This window comes from Lepidochelys kempii, chromosome 15 (genome assembly GCF_965140265.1).
Source record: "Lepidochelys kempii isolate rLepKem1 chromosome 15, rLepKem1.hap2, whole genome shotgun sequence".
Classification (NCBI taxonomy): domain Eukaryota; kingdom Metazoa; phylum Chordata; order Testudines; family Cheloniidae; genus Lepidochelys; species Lepidochelys kempii.
In genome coordinates, this window is record NC_133270.1 from 9547358 (window position 1) to 9563412 (window position 16055).

General features: G+C 41.3%; 1 protein-coding gene across 5 annotated transcripts in view; it reads left to right on the forward strand.

Moving 5' to 3' along the window:
- Nucleotides 1–845: 845 nt before the first annotated feature.
- Nucleotides 846–16055, forward strand: part of SUDS3 (SDS3 homolog, SIN3A corepressor complex component) — a 29886-nt gene continuing 14676 nt past the window's right edge. For 4 of the 5 annotated variants that reach the window (XM_073313667.1, XM_073313671.1, XM_073313669.1 and 1 more), the window contains exons 1-7: nucleotides 846–1098; nucleotides 3459–3528; nucleotides 4762–4817; nucleotides 5563–5634; nucleotides 8249–8268; nucleotides 8936–9092; nucleotides 14898–14993. In XM_073313667.1, coding sequence (XP_073169768.1) covers nucleotides 933–1098; nucleotides 3459–3528; nucleotides 4762–4817; nucleotides 5563–5634; nucleotides 8249–8268; nucleotides 8936–9092; nucleotides 14898–14993 — 637 coding nt within the window. In that variant the 5' untranslated portion in view covers nucleotides 846–932. The remainder of the gene's footprint in view (nucleotides 1099–3458; nucleotides 3529–4761; nucleotides 4818–5562; nucleotides 5635–8248; nucleotides 8269–8935; nucleotides 9093–14897; nucleotides 14994–16055) is intronic. The other variant, XM_073313668.1, reaches the window with a different exon arrangement.

A 16055-nucleotide genomic window follows, 5' to 3' on the forward strand; every position in this document is an offset into this window, starting at 1 on the left:
CTTTTTCTAGCTCTTCGCAGTCTGCCTGGGACTTAACTATCTTGATTAGTTTTGTATCATCTGCAAATGTTGCCACCTCACTGTTTAACCCTTTTTCCAGATAATTTAGGAATACGTTGAACAATACTGATCCCAGTACAGACCCCCTGGGGGACACCACTGTTTACCTCTCTCCATTCTGAAAACTGACCATTTATACCTACCCTTTGTTTCCTATCTTTTAACCAGTGACTTTGATCCAGGAGAGCACCTTCCCTCTTATCCCACAACAGCTTACTTTGCTTAAGAGCCTTGGGTGAGGGGCCTTGTCAAAGGCTTTCTTAAAATCTATGTACGCTACAGCCACTTTTCAGAGTTAGCAGCCGTGTTAGTCTCTATCCACAAAAAGAACAGGAGGACTTGTGGCACCTTCGAGACTAACAAATTTATTTGAGCATCAGCTTCGATGGGCTACAGCCCACTTCATCACCGGACCCCAAATCACATTCATCCACCGTCTGACAGGTCTGCTCTTTACTAGGTTCAACCACTTTGCCGGGCACTGAAGTCAGGCTTGCTGGATCCGCCTCAGACTCAGTCCGGCCCTCCACCCGCCCAGTCGCTACCCGACCCTGGAGCCAGACCCGGCCCGGGATCTGCCCCCTCCCCGACTGGGGCCCGCCCAGGTTTCGAATCTGCCGCTCCCAAAGCGAGGGGCCCAGAGCTCAGCCCCGCCCCCTCCCGCCCAGCCGGAGCACCTGACTCCTCCCATTTCTCCCCGGATGTAGGAGTCCTGCGCATCCGCCTGCGCGAGGCCCCGCCTAGGCAGCCCCTGGGACCCGGAAGTGGCGCGCTGAGGTCCTCGGCCAGCTGCCGCCGAGCCCGAGTCCCGGCTGAGGCGGCGGGAGCAGGAGAGTCCGAGTTCCGGCCGGGCCGCGTCCCGCCCCGCCGCTATGAGCGCGGCCGGGCTGGTGTCTCCCGCGCCCCCGGCCCCTGTCCCGGCGGGGCTGCCCCCCGCCGCGCTGCCCCCCGGCCCCGAGTACTACGAGGAGGAGGAGCTGGAGAGCGCCGAGGAGGAGGACGGCGAGCGCAGCGGCCGGGCCCGGGACTCCGACGAGGGTGAGTGGCTCCCCCCGCCCTCCTCACAGCGGGCAGAGGGAGGCGGGGGGAGGGTCGGGGCGCAGGGGGGAGGGCGAAGTGGGGGAAGGGGGTGGGGTGTACCAGGAGATGGGGTTCAGGTAGTTTGACGGCTTGGCAGGTGGCTAAGCTGCCCGAGGTGGGGAGAGGGTGCCTGGGTGATCCTGGGGGGTAGGAATGTGTGGCAGAGGAAATCCAGGGAGTTACTGCAATAGTGGGAGAGGAGGAAGTTTGGGTGAGGAATTGATTTAACAGCTTGGTGGAGAAGGGAATGAGTTCAGGTGAACTGGGATAAAAAAGGCAGTAGAGAGTGTTTTGGAGAGGAATTTGGAGACTCAGGGGCATGGGTGAGATGAGTTAGATGGAGAAAATGATCCAGGACAAGAGGAAGCGAGCTGGGTTATTGGGATAATGAGATGGGAAAAGAGAAATAGAGAAGTGATGGAAAAGAGAATTGGAAGAGGGACTCCAATATGATCAGAAAAGATACTGGGGTAGAGGAGGGGTTTAATGGGACACACAGAAGAGGTGGTTGGGGGGAGAGGGATAGTGAAAGGACAAAGTAAGAACATGGCAGTTGGGGTGGCATTTGGCTTTGTTTCAGTGGTATAAAAGTAACAAAAGAAGAGGTGGTGCTCCAGGGGTTGGGAAGAAAGGGTATGGGTGGGGGTACAGAAGGATGAAATTAGGAAGTATAATAAGAGAAATGGGTCACAGAAGGTTAGGGGAGGGACTCTTGGTAGATACAAGGGGAAGAAGGAGGAAGAAATGAGCCATGCACAATGTTGAGAGACACTCTTGGGGTGACAGGGAGGAGATGATGCTGTGAAAGGGAATCATCTGCTTTGTGCTCTCATTTTTTCATATTTCAGTTTAAGGCGAGTTGCTTTAAGCATCTTATTGTGGCATATCATGAAAGCATTAGTGCGTTCAAGGCTTTTCTGAAGTCTTGATATCCTGGGGTGGGGAAGGTGAGGGTGATTTTAAGGACTCTTCATCTTCTCTGAATAGTCCTTCCCTTTTGATGTTTAGAGTTGTCATAAATCATTTTAAACGCACCCAGTGTGGCTAAAATTTATTGTGATGTGTTTGAATTAAAATACCAAGGCTTCCTCAGTTTATCTTAGCAGATGTGGCCCTCTCTAGCATGGTTTGCTGTAGCTATCTCTTTGACTGATACCTTATTTGATACATTGAGTTTTATCTTAACACAAGGAACCTGTAGTGTTTGGTATTTTAAGGAAGAAATCTGAGAAGGGCAGATGGAATTAGAGACTGAAGTTCCAAGTCCACACAATAGCTAATGTACTGGCAGTGCAGGCTTTCTAGCTCTACCCTTCCAATGTGTCTAATCCCTGACTTGACCAGATGAGCTCGAGGAGTGAGACGGTAGTTAACTGTTCCCATTCAGTCTTTAAAGGAGGAGATGTAGAGGAGCTGCAGGGAATTTGTAATGCAGCATTAACCTGTTTTATCAGTGTCCGACAAATCTGTGGTAATAGTCTTTCTTATATGTAGATACTGGAGTACACATCTGAGAAGACTAGGTGAAATAACATTACTTTAATTATATCTTCAGTGGGCCCTTTGTTTCTGTTGCAAACTACTGCGGAACTTAGTATAATTATCACTCTGCTTTGTAAAAAGAAAAGGGGTACTTGTGGCACCTTAGAGACTAACCAATTTATTTGAGCATGAGCTTTCGTGAGCTACAGCTCACTTCGTCGAAGTGAGCTGTAGCTCACGAAAGCTCATGCTCAAATAAATTGGTTAGTCTCTAAGGTGCCACAAGTACCCCTTTTCTTTTTGCGAATACAGACTACTACGGCTGCTACTCTGAAACTCTGCTTTGTAGTGCTGTAGGTCAAGATAAAGGTGTATTGATACAGTTATATGGGAGTTAAGGATGGAAGCAGCAGGTCAGGGTTAAAGCTATAAGGAGGAAGCCTGCAAAGCACTGTTGGTGCTATGCCTGGTTCAATTAATGATGTCAAACCCTTGCATTTAAAAGTGCTAAAATAACTTGATTTCATCCAAAAAATGAAATGGAGTGGAGTGGGTGGGAGGAAATCGCAGGGGTATCCTATGTCAAAAACTGATTCTTTTTGATATACTACCAAGGTTCCTTTTAAATGTTTGAGCGCCCATCTTGAACAGCTTATATGTGTAGGAAATGTGTACGATGGTTTGAATCATCTCCAAAATTGGAAATGTCAAATTATATCCTTTCTTTGGCTGCACTAAATTAATTTGGAATAACTGCACGTGTGCCACAATCACTCATTTCTTTAAAAATGATTTGATTTGTTTGGTGTTATCAAATTTCTCTTCCCCTTGTTCAGATACTGAGGATGCTAGTGAAACTGACTTGGCAAAGCATGATGAAGAGGACTATGTAGAAATGAAAGAACAGTAAGTAAGGTCCCCCTTCCTCCTCAACCAAAAACATTTTCTGGCGTCCAAGAGGCTGGTCTACATTACAAGTTAAGTTGGCTTAAGTACATCACTTGGCTGTGAAAAATTTCATGCCCTGTGTGATGTAATTCAGCCGCCCTAAGCCGTGGTGTAATCGTTGCTATGTCAGTGGAAGAATTCTTCTCTTGATCTAGCTACTGCCTCTTGGAGAGGTGGATTTACTACCATGACGGAAAACCCCTTCCGTCACTGTAGTAAGTATCTACACTACAGCACTACAACGGCGCAGCTGTGCCCACTGTAACATTTCTAGTGTAACATATCCTGAGATTTTTTAACTCTAAGATAGAGGCTGACATTCTGATTGCATAGTGCCTCGCCCAACGGGGATAGGTAACTATATTGGACTCATTAGGATTCTCCTTTGCCCCACATAAAAACTGCTTAACCTGTTCAAGAACCTGCGCACTGGCTGCTCTCCTTCTGGACAAAAAGAGGTGGATGTGACTTTCCTGGAGACATCCAACTATGATCCCTATATTGTCCAGAAGGCCATACTTGGTACCTCCCAAACAAAGAAGACACCCACTTCATGTTCTTGCATAGTACAGTACCAACAACGATAGCCCAGTAAGCCAGACTTTTTGGACTCTCAGAGCCTAGTAAAATAGCTTTTCTTGATCTTTAAATGCAGTGTAGCATTCAGTAGTCTCTCACTTGTTGACAAAGATGTTTTATGCTTGGCAGGAAGGATGAACTTAGGTTAAAACCACAGATCTTCGAGGCAGGAGATTAAAGTTCTGTTCGTGGCTTTGCCACAGTTTTACTCTTAACTTCTGTTGCATAGGTCTTGGAGAAGACTTACTCTAAAGCCAAGACTCAGAAGGCATGGAAGTAGCCCCTTCCTACAGATGGGGAACTGGGGAACAAAGATTGAGACTTGCCAGAAGTTAAGATGGCAAAATGATTCTGTGGTACTGTTCTTAATATCAGTGGAGCAAAACATCTTGCAACAATTATTTCTGAGGTTCCCAGCATAACCTTTTTTGGTTTATTTTATAATTAAGTAGCAGTACAGATTTTAAATTGAACAATACTCCCTCTTGTAAAAGTCTTTTCAGGAGGACCTCTTTACTTGGTGAGAAAATGAAATGGATTTATTCACCTAAGCAGGTGGTGAAACAAACAGTGTGGTTGACCTGTTTATGTAATATTGCCCTCTCTTTGCAGGATGTATCAGGACAAACTGGCATCTCTTAAGAGGCAGTTACAGCAATTGCAGGAAGGTAGGGTTTAAAATTAGTAGGTTTTTTTCTGACCATAAAATTTTCAGTTTCTAAAAAGTGTCTAAGTGGAAGCGAGAAATGACCGTAGTAATGTCCTGAAAGTGTTGTCCATAGAAGATGGACACACTGTTTTGTTCTGTGTGCAGTAGAATGAGGGCTTGAAATCATGTTTACATTTTAGTGAAAAAGTCTCTTTCTTCAATACTTTCACTTGTGAGATGGTTTTGCAATTAAATGAGGTGTCGGAAATGTGAGGGCTTGTGTTTCACCTAATTGTGGTAGGGTTTTTAAATGAGATGTACCTCATAGCCCTCTAGAAAAATGTCTCTTGAGACAGTGACCATGAGGAAAAGTTGCTGTTAGAGCTCATGGGTCTTCTCACACAACTTCATTCTTCACTGTTATAGTCCATACTTCCTATGTATCTCCCTTTCTGTATGTGATGTGCCTTTGGCAGCTTCCCACCTTTGAGAGACTGCAGGATACCTCTCACACACTTATGACTCTACTTACAAAACAAATTCAGCCATCTCCTGCCATGCACACAAAGTGGATGGTGCTGCTACATAAATATTCTGGCTGGTTTTTGGGAAGCAGGGTAGCAGTCTTCTCTTTAGGCTTTTTTTCCTCAATAAATGTATACTTTATCTGAAATGCTAAATTTACCTAGAGAGTATGGACTATCTAAGATTCAGTATTAGAAAACAATATGACCTTATGGCAATCTGCAATTTATTTCAATTAGGTACTTTGCAAGAATATCAAAAAAGAATGAAAAAACTGGATCAGCAATACAAGGAACGGATACGGAATGCAGGTGAGCTGGATTTTTGTTTTAAAAAAAATGCATGCAAAGAACCTTTGACTTATGTAGGTGCCTCACAGATGAGAATCACACCCAAGAAACATGACATGGATTAAATCCTAGGAGAACAGGGTTGGCAGGAGCCAAAGATTCTCCAGTCTTTCATTCTTTTTGGTGATGCTAAATGGCTTCTTTGCTGAGTATGCATAAGGCATAACAGAATCCATCATGCTTTTCTGCAGGTGTATTGGCTAACTATAATATGTTTATCAGTAAACAGCAGTTTTGACTAGGCACTTGTATGCCTACAGTCAAGTAATAAGATCTCATAGTCTAATATGACCTCTTGTAAATTATAGTATTTAACTTCTTTTAATTGTTCTTTCAATCACCTTCTTTCAAGCCTGCTGCTGTAGTGATTCCTTCCAACAAGAGGGGCATGCAATGGGGGCTAGACAGCTTCCTGAAGAGTTCACTGCTTGTCCTTTGGAATTGGTTAGAGACTTTGCTCTAGGGCAGCTTTGTCCTACATGACTGTGGGGGCTGGGCTTGCTGCTTGTTAATCACACCGCAGCTTACTGGCCTAGGATCAAAGGACCGAATTAGTCTCCAGGTATCTACTGCTTGACCACGAGGCCAGTAGCCGTGCTACTTTAATTGTGAAGCTGTTGATAGGACGCTCAGTAAATCTTTGTATGTAAAACTTCGTGTATCAAAGCCTGTTAATGTAATTCAAAATTCCCCATAGCGGTTATGGGAAGTTGTCAGGGAAACAGGCTGCCATACGGTCTTCCAGTGTGTGCTTCTAGAGTGAGTAGTTCAGAAATTAAATTAGCTCTTGTTCACTCATTCCTATGTAGCTTTTTATCTTCCACTTAATTAGAGCTCCCTTCTCAGAAGGGAATGTGTGGGAGTCAGAAATGAAAATGTAGCAGTGTTCTTCCACCCTTCAGCAGTGAGGGATAAAACCTTGTAATGCTGTACAGATACCTAGGCCATTTTGCACTGCAGCGTGTTTATACTGTGGGTTCTGATATCACTGTTTAAAAGCCACTAACAAATCTCAAGTGAACACTGACCATCATATGAATGGTGCACTACCAATGTTTCTAGGACTGTATTTGTCCCCTCAAAGAATTTGCCAGTGAAACTTGAACTGGACTGATCTCTTCCTTGTGCTCTCTGCAGGAATTTGTCTTCAAGCATAGAAGATGAATTTGATGTAGTTTAGAATTGGACTCCAGTACTATTTTTGTGTTTTTGTAATCTGTTAACGTCAGACTAAACTGCAGTGTGTACCCTGGGCTGGCAGGGATCAATGAGATCTTTGCTGCAGTGGCAGAGTTCTTCCATTGGGGGACAGATGGTGTTAATTTTCACGCTTGTGGTAAAACTCCTACTGCCAACTACAGCAATATTGGGAAGGGTGGCAACTGAAATTGTGTTCTTGCCCTGTCTGCATTTTTATTTGTCTCTGTCTAATATGTACAAAATTCTCAATTCTTTGGACTTGCTTTTTTTTTTTATTATTTCTGTAAAAGAAGCATTCGTTCCTTATCTAAGCTTTCATTGCAAAGCCCTTAAGAAATCAAGACTGGCCTTAATTGCACAGTTGTCATTTCTGGCCTTGAAACAAATTTTTGTATGCCATCTTGATGTGGCTTCCTGATGCATATAAATTCTTACCTAAAATAGATCACAAATATAATTCTTTAATGCACCTGTTCTGTTCAGAACTTACCTATTGTTCCTAGCTCTTGCTGCTTGCCAGAGGTTGAAGATCACAGTTATCAATATTTGATACAGTGAAGTAAGGACTGATCAAGAGCCTTAGTTTACTTTGAATTTGTTATCACAGTCTTGAGTAAAATCCTCATTTTGGGACGCACATCCTCCAGTAATCCTGCTCAGTTTGAAGTTGTTGAGAATTTTGCCACTGATTTCATTAAGAGCAGGACTGCTGCACTTATGGGCAATACTCTTCCCTGGCCTCAATGTATGAACTGAATTATGTAATTGAGACAGGGTATAGTTTGCTTTATGTGGTGCATTAATATGCTCCTCATCTGCTGTGGGGCAGTTAACCTCATGTCTGTTAACTCAAATTGATGAAAGGGCTTTTCTGCCAAAGAAGTGCTGCTGAAGCAATGACAGCTGGGCCTAGTGAAATCTGTTTAAACCATGGTTCTTTGCAGAACATTCATCTGGCATTGTCAGCTGCATCTTTCAAGTTTTCATTTAATCTGGAAAGCTAAATCTAGTGCCAACTTTTTAAATAGCATCTTAAGCTAGAAAAAATTCCAACTGCCTTTTAAATGCCATTAAACATGGCAGCTTGGCCCAACAGAAATGGATCAGAAATAGGACACTGCTCTACCACCTGTGGTTTAAATGCACCTACAAAATGTCAGCCTATAATATACTTTTACAGAAATTTTGGCACATGTATGCTGGAATCAACAATGTAGAACTATGAAATGTGCATCAGAATGGGATAGGTATGTACCCTGTTTACTCCACCTTTTTTGGCTGCAAAACCGAGTTACTTAGTAAGGCAAGTTGTTGTTGTGTGTCTTGTAAGGATAATAAAGTGATGCTAACTAGACCTGTATTTTTTGTCTTTCAGAACTCTTCCTCCAGCTAGAAGTAAGTGTTCATGTGTTCTTAGCTTCTAGAAATAAAATATCAGTCTGTTTTTTAAGCCTAGTATCTTATCACATGGTAGCTCATGTTCATTTTTTTTCCAGGAAATCTATGTAGAGGTTTTCTTTATTTAAAATTGATTACCATAGCTGAGATATAGCATAAACTGCCATCAATACCACTACTCAAGTAACTGCTGAAGATGGTTTTAAAAAAAAATTAAACAGTCACTAAAAATAGCCATTTGTGGGATTTTTTTTTTTACATTAGGTATGTATTTTGGTAAATCACTTAACTTGTCTTCCTTCATTTAACCTACCTGCAAAATGGATAAATTGTACTAATTGTATAATATTGGGGATTGCTCTGTTAAAGAACTTTGTGATATTTGAGTTAGGTGTTATGAAGCATTACAAAAGAAGATTTATTTAATATGAGTAGCACAACTATTGCCAGTGTAGTCATTTGCTTTATTGTTCATTTTCTTAAGCATTTTTCAACTGGTCATAGAAATGTTGATATACCTTTTAAAATGTAAGCTGACTATGGCTGCTCTACTCCAAAACTAATCAGTCCTTGTTAGCATTAGTTCCCCTTTCCACTTGTAGTGTACATCCTGGTCATTAGGCTTCTCTTCCTTAATCCTCTGTTTCTTTTTGGCTTGCATTAGACAGAGCAGGTGGAGAGAAATTATATCAAAGAGAAGAAGGCAGCAGTGAAGGAGTTCGAAGATAAGAAAATTGAGTTGAAGGAAAATCTGATTGCTGAATTAGAAGAGAAGAAGAAGATGATTGAAAATGAAAAGCTAACCATGGAGCTAACAGGAGGTAAAACAAGATAAGCATCTGTCTCTTCTCTCTCCAAAAATGAGACCTAAGCACAGGGGTTCTCAATCTGGGAGTTGGGACCCTCTCAGGGGGTCGTGAGGTTATTACATGGGGGGTCGTGAGCTGTCAGCCTCCACCCGAAACCCCGCTTTGCCTCCAGCATTTCTAATGGTGTTATAAATTAAAAACAAGTTTTTAATATATTTAAGGGGGGGTCACACTCAGCAGCTTGCTATATGAAAGGGGTCACCAGTACACAAGTTTGAGAACCACTGCCTAAGCACTTTTCAGAAAACTTAAGTTTTCTTTCAGTCTCTGATCGGCAATAGGATTCAAAACCTAATTCGTTTCTGAATGCTCAAACTAATGGATCAATATAGTTAAATTTGAGGGCTTTTATAGAGTTTTGTAGAATTATTTGATTCATGATTTATCTAGAATTGCATTGACTTTGTTCTTGTTTAGCAGAACACGTTGCAAAATTTGACCTGTGGTGTTACACTGCTCTTGCTACACTACCATTCCACAGCTTGGATACCTTGTAACTTGATCTGAATGGAGCTTTACTTTGTTTTAGGTAGAGTCTAGGGGTTATTTAACAGAAAATTTAAAAAATCTGGATACTTACAGGGAGAGAATTACAGTTCCTTGTAGCATTTGGTCTACTAGAATGACCAAAGCTATTAAGTTACAAGAGTGACCAGAGCCTATATGGTTCTGCATCTCGTCTGTGTCTCTATTTCTGTATCTAGGGGAAGGTGGTTTTTTTAATGTTGTTTTGGGGCAGTGCAGCACTTCTGTAGCTGCCTGGTGAGAATTCTTTCTTGACTATGGAATTCCAGTGATCACCTGCTCTGAAAGGAGCATGTAAATCTTCATAGTTTTATTTCTGTATTGGAACTGGAGCCAGAGACTGGGACTAAGTTTGAGACTTATGGAGAAAAGGGGTGACTATTTTCCACATGCAACCAGTAGTGTGGTGTAATGCTCAAAAAGGGTAACATTTTTTTCCCCCCTGTAAACTAAAAAACTCCAGTTTGATAGAAAATCTTTTTGCCCAGAATGTGCCACAGTATCCATTTATCCCTTTCTGAGGCTCCTCCCTTTTATTAGTGTAAAGGGCAGATGAGAAATTTTGTTGCACATTATTTGATTTGACAAACTTTCTGCTTATTGGGATGTATGTGAGTGGACTGCGACTTCCTTATTAGAATATTTATATTACCATAGCATTCAACTGCTGTCAAGCAGGACCATGTGACTCAGCCAGTAACAAAACTTCAGCAGTAGTGTCAGCAGCCAGCTGGCTTCTATAGAAAAAAGCCAAGTTGTTGAAAGGCTCAGTACCTAGAGAAGAAACTTTAATAGGTACTTACAAGATCAAGTTTAACCAGAAATAAATGGGACCGAGGTATAAGAGAGGGAAGTTGGCTCCTTTTAACTTAATTTTTTGCACCTATAAACACTGATGCCTTTGGGCTTCAACATGTAGAAAGGGGAAAACTGCCTGGTTGATTTTGTAGGATTCCTTTGGAACCATGGAATGGTGGACACTAATTCACACTTTGTCTGAAGAGTGAGTCCCTGTGGTTGGCTTTTCAACTTTAATAGCAGCACAGCTTTAAGCTATAGGTCTTAAGTGTCTTTTTTGCATGTTTAAGATGTGTTTGATCTGGAATAATGGCAACTTATCTGTAAACCTAGTAAAGACCTCATGTATATCCCTGTAGCTTCTCTCATCATTTGCCTGTAGCGTGGTGACAATTGGAGCTAATGCATTAAAACCATCTTTGTTACTGAACTCTTCTAGTGAACACACACCAGATGTTCATGGGTTTTTTCATTAGGCCGCTGGGAAATGTCATCTCACGACCTCCCACTCCATCTGCGGGGAAGGGACTACTTCAGTACCTGAAGTCTGGCTGTTCAACAATGTGGCACATCTCAACAGTTTCTCTATCCAGTCATGCCAGGATTTAATCTGGGTTCTGAGTTCTTTAGTAACAGATGCTAAAGAGGCAAACAATAAAGGTTGAAAAAGGCCATATGAAGCCAGTAAAATAGATAAGGGGAAAATTTCATTTGTGTTCAGACTCTGGAAAATGGGCATTAAGTGGACAGATTTTTTTTTTTTTCATGAAACCAATTGGTATCCTTGATGTAGAAAACATTGCCAAGGCAATAACTGACACAAATGAAGGTAGGTAGAAGGATAATTAGCCTATTTCACAGATGGTGCTATGAGATTGTACCAATGTTCTGGTCTTGCTTTTCTAATGAAGAGCAACTCCGTCACTTTATGGTGCGTCTGAGACAATATTGTGTTAAAAGGTGTCCTTTACAGACCTCCCATCATAGTTTCTGCCCAAGTTTGCAGACGTACGATTTTATTGTTGTTTAGGACTAAGAAATGAAGTCTGTGTGGATAGATCTGATGGCTTTGTGTGACCTGCTCAATCTAACATTGGCCATAAGAGCACTTTGTGTCTCATGGTATTTTACTTATTAACTAAAAATCTGGATAAAGATCCAAAGTAAGAGAAGCATTTAGACCATAATGCATTTTAAAATTGTTTACCGAAAGACGACACTTTGCTGCTGCTTATACTGTGTGGAAATTCTTTAATTTCCATGCAGCATCTGCTTTGTGTGCTAAGGGTTCCCTTCGTCTCCTATTTGAGTTAGCTTGGTGAATGGTCTAGCTGTAGCATACAGGGAGTGACTCTGTTACAGCTAAGAAGTTTAGAAAGGATATTGACTTAGCTAGAGGGAAGAGAGGGGAAACTCCTTTTCTAGCTGATCTGGTAAAAGGACCCATGCATATTAGTGTTACCATTAACTGGAAGATTTCATTAATTGTTTTCCCGCTATAATGTAAATTAATTATAATTAAAGAGCTGAATGGATCCCACTCAATAGTAGTAACTTTCTCATGCTTTTAGATTAATATAATCCGTGCCTCAGTGTCCTTTTTAGCTTTTAGTGTTAATACTTGCTAAATTCAGCTTTCAGTCATGGAGATTTCCTTTTGCCATCAACTCGTCAGTGAATGGTACTTTGTATTTTTAGCTTTTATCACAATATTCGTTTCCTTCATGTGCAGCATGGTGACACTCACTGATTTGAGATGAGGGGAGGTTTGATCCCTATTTTGAACATGCGTAACTGCTCTAAGAGTTCGCATCCTGAGGTAGTCTGGCTTTCAGAGATGGACAGGCAAGCTCTAAGCTGAATATAGCTGTAGGCATATTTAAAGACATGCCTAAATTCTCAGTATATTGAAAGAGCTCTGTATCTGAAAAACGGTTAATAGCTTAAGAACATGTACAAAAAACTTAGCCTGATCCCTTAAACTGTTGAGCTCCTCTCTCTGAAGCCAACTTTCACATTTTTTAGATTGTCTTGCCGTCCATGTGCTCTCGTGATTGTATTAGACACCCAAGTTATGCAGTGTGAAACCATATGCCCTTTGGACATTTGAAGGCAGGCAGCATGGACTGTATGGACTGTCTGCCCTTTAGAAGATGGGTTTACATGTCACTTGATACATTTCTCCATTGTTGCACAAACTTTTCACTTTTAGGTTCATTAGCCTAAGTAGACCAAGGAAGTTTTTTTCTTTCTGTGATGTGGTTGAGCACCAGGTTCCAATAGGAGTGTCTTTGTAACAGCAATGGTAACTGGATCTGCATGAACATCTGTGCAGTTCATCTGCCTACATATAATTGGTCAACGTTTGCATGTGGTGAAAACTTCAAGTGAGCGGTTTGGTACCATACCATGCTCCTGTCCCATCCCAGAGTTTGTTACGTAGTATTTGAAATCTTAAGTACTACTGCTAGGCACTTTGGTGTCCCTAGCTTCTGTTATGGTGTCCCTAGCCTCTGTTTGCCAGAAGCTGGGGTTGGGTGACAAGGCATGGATCACTTGATGATAACCTGTCTGTTCATTCCCTTTGGGGCACCTGCCATTGGTCACTGTCAGAAGACAGGATACTGGGCTTGATGGACCTTGGTCTGACCCAGTATGGCTGTTCTTATGTTCTTGGCTGAGCTTTTCTGGATGACTAGGGGATTTTGCACCACAGTTCTCATGAATGTTAATGAAATGGTGGTTAAATCCTCTAGTTGGTTTTGAAAACCTTAGCCTCTATGTTGAAAACTGCTTAGTACTTAACAAAAGAATTAGACGTGTTGGATTAGAGTTTGAGAGATTTGTTAATGTTTTAACTTGATTTTTCCCAACCCTTTCCCTTTTATTTTGTGTATTTTGCTATCCAATAATAGGCTGACATACTCATTACTTTGATTTAAGAATAAAAGTGGGCTGTCATTTTACTTAGTTTTTATTGCGCTTCTATTTCAGAGGCAATAGTATGGACTCTTTTCCCGTTTGAATATGTCTGTCCTTGGGCTGAAGTTTAGCATGTTAATTTCAGCTTTATATGCTTATGGGCTGTGTAATTAGATTCCGTTTTTAGAGACACTGTCTAGGTACATCAGAGAGCACTGAATGTGGAGTAGTCTGCTTTTTGTGTGGGCTGCACAGTGTATTTTGTGGTTGGTGAGAGATCTCACTCAGTACAAAATACTTGTGTAAATTTTTTTTTTTTTCATTTGGGTGGGTTGGGGATGAAAAGGAGCCTCACTTCCACCTTGGTATGCTGAGGGCTTTTCTGTTCTTTCTGCTTTGCTGACTTCAACCTTTGTTACTAATTTGGAATTGTAAGTACCATTTTCCAGTAAGAGAACTGGCTGAGTTTCCATTTAGAAACAGTCAACATCAGCCATTAATTGGCAAAACAAACCGCTCTTAAAATCCTTCAGCAATATAGCCTTTCTCAGGAGGGAAGTTTATTTCTCTATTACATTCTCCTTTGTTCTGACTTGGGGCATCTTTATAAAATGACTTCTGTGTGGGGTTGTCTGGATTCAACAGATCAACAAAGAATAGTCGTGGACTCAGCCAAATCTCAGCTCAAGTAGTTACTCAGCTACCAAAAATTCTCCTTGCCGTTTCAATTGGATATGGGTGTTTTTTCCAACTTTTTGTGCTAAAATGGTTCTGTTCCATTGCCGTGTGCTGTTAAACAGCTGCTATGACTCACTCAAGAGGTGGCTGCGTGGCTGTGGTAGATGAAGCAAACTTTGTATATAGTTTGTGATCCTCTGGGATTAAATGTGTTCTGTGAATTTAAGACCAATTCAGTAGAAATTTGGCTCAATCAGTAGAGTTGCGGCACTAAAAAGCTACATTATAGCAACCTCTCATATACTGCGTCTCTTTACATCTCCAATATACCTTAGTGGTAAAAATTGTTATTGGCAAAGTGACTTGTCTGTATTTGAGGCTGATGGCTTGCAAACTTGTGTTTTTAAAAAAAATCTACCAGGCTTTATTGTTAGTGCAAAAATATTTATAAACCAAACCCTTTATACATTCCAGTTAAATCTGGACAAACAGATGTTTGATATTAATATCTCCAGAACGTATATATGTGCTGAGACTTTAAAGTAGCATCTTTCTGTAATTAGCTGTAAAACCCTGAAAATATGGTTGTATCACGTGGAGGTGGCATAGCTGTATCCTGACATCCATAATGCTGTATTTAACTCAGTAATCAAGAATTTTGGTTTTTTTTTAATTCCAGTTTCAGCGTTTGCCAGTGCTGGTAACTAATGTTGAAAAATATAGTTCTCTATGTGAAGAAAGAAAGATGATTCTTCCTGCTGCCTTTCTCATCTCCCTATCATTCTTCAAAATCTTCTGTGGTCTTATCAGCTGTCCAACTTCATTATTCTGCAGATTCCATGGAAGTGAAACCTATCATGACAAGGAAATTGAGAAGGAGGCCAAATGACCCTGTTCCGATCCCGGATAAGAGACGAAAACCTGCCCCTGATATCCTTTTTACACAATCAGTCATGTGCTATTTTATGAGTCTAGATTATTGCACATAGGGTACAGTATGTCAATAGTGCAGCACCCAGGAAAGAAAATTATAAACAAGGTATAAGGACCTGACTTAATCTGTCAGTCTAAGACATTTGGCAACGTAATCTGTCATGTCTAACCAGTGTTGGAGTAAGTAAACTCGGTATTTTGAGGTCACTTAACAGAAGACTATAATGAAAACCAGTTCTTAGGCCCAGTTTTTGAGCGTGGTGGCTTGACTACTTCGGGTTTTGTCAATAAAGATTGGGTTGTGAATTTCTGAAGTGGATTTGTTTTCAAAAGTAACCATCTCATGCCCTTAGAGTATGTCTACACTTGGGGTGATGTTCCCATCTCACACGGACATACTTGCTGCCTGTCCTATTGTGGCTATGCTGCTATGTTTAGTGCCCTAGCTCTCATGTATGGGAGCTGGGACTCTCACCCCCAGCTCATAGTGTAGACATAGCCTTAAAGTAAGTAATCCCATAGACAGGACATGGTTTAAGATGGGAGGAAGGGCTTTAACTCAAATAACTGACAAAATAGTTGAGAGGAAATTCAACTGTTCTTCCCCTTCATTTGATGTCTGAGAACTGCCATTCCACATCTCTAGTCATCTAAGGAGATGTGTAGCGAAAACAAGGAATGCAAGACTTGCTACTGTAACTAAAATTGGAGAAAATCTTTCATGCCTTCGTACAGCACAAACGAGGGGAAAATACACAATCTTTATTCCCTTCAGAAGTCAGCTTTAATAGTCGGGTACCATCGCCTGTTTAAGTGTTTGCATGGTTCCCCTGCAGGTATGACTACTTTTTTGAACCTTATATTTAACTGGAAAGTAAGCCAGGCACATCTATTTTTCAGAAGACCAATAGAAAGAACCCCAAGCTTATTATTTAAATGGATTTTTTTTAACCCATATCATGACTTTTGGGAGTGACTCATGATTTCTGCATGCTCGTTCTAATTGAATATAACTGCAGGGGTCTCCTGCTTTGTTTGAACTACTCCTGCTAGATGTGT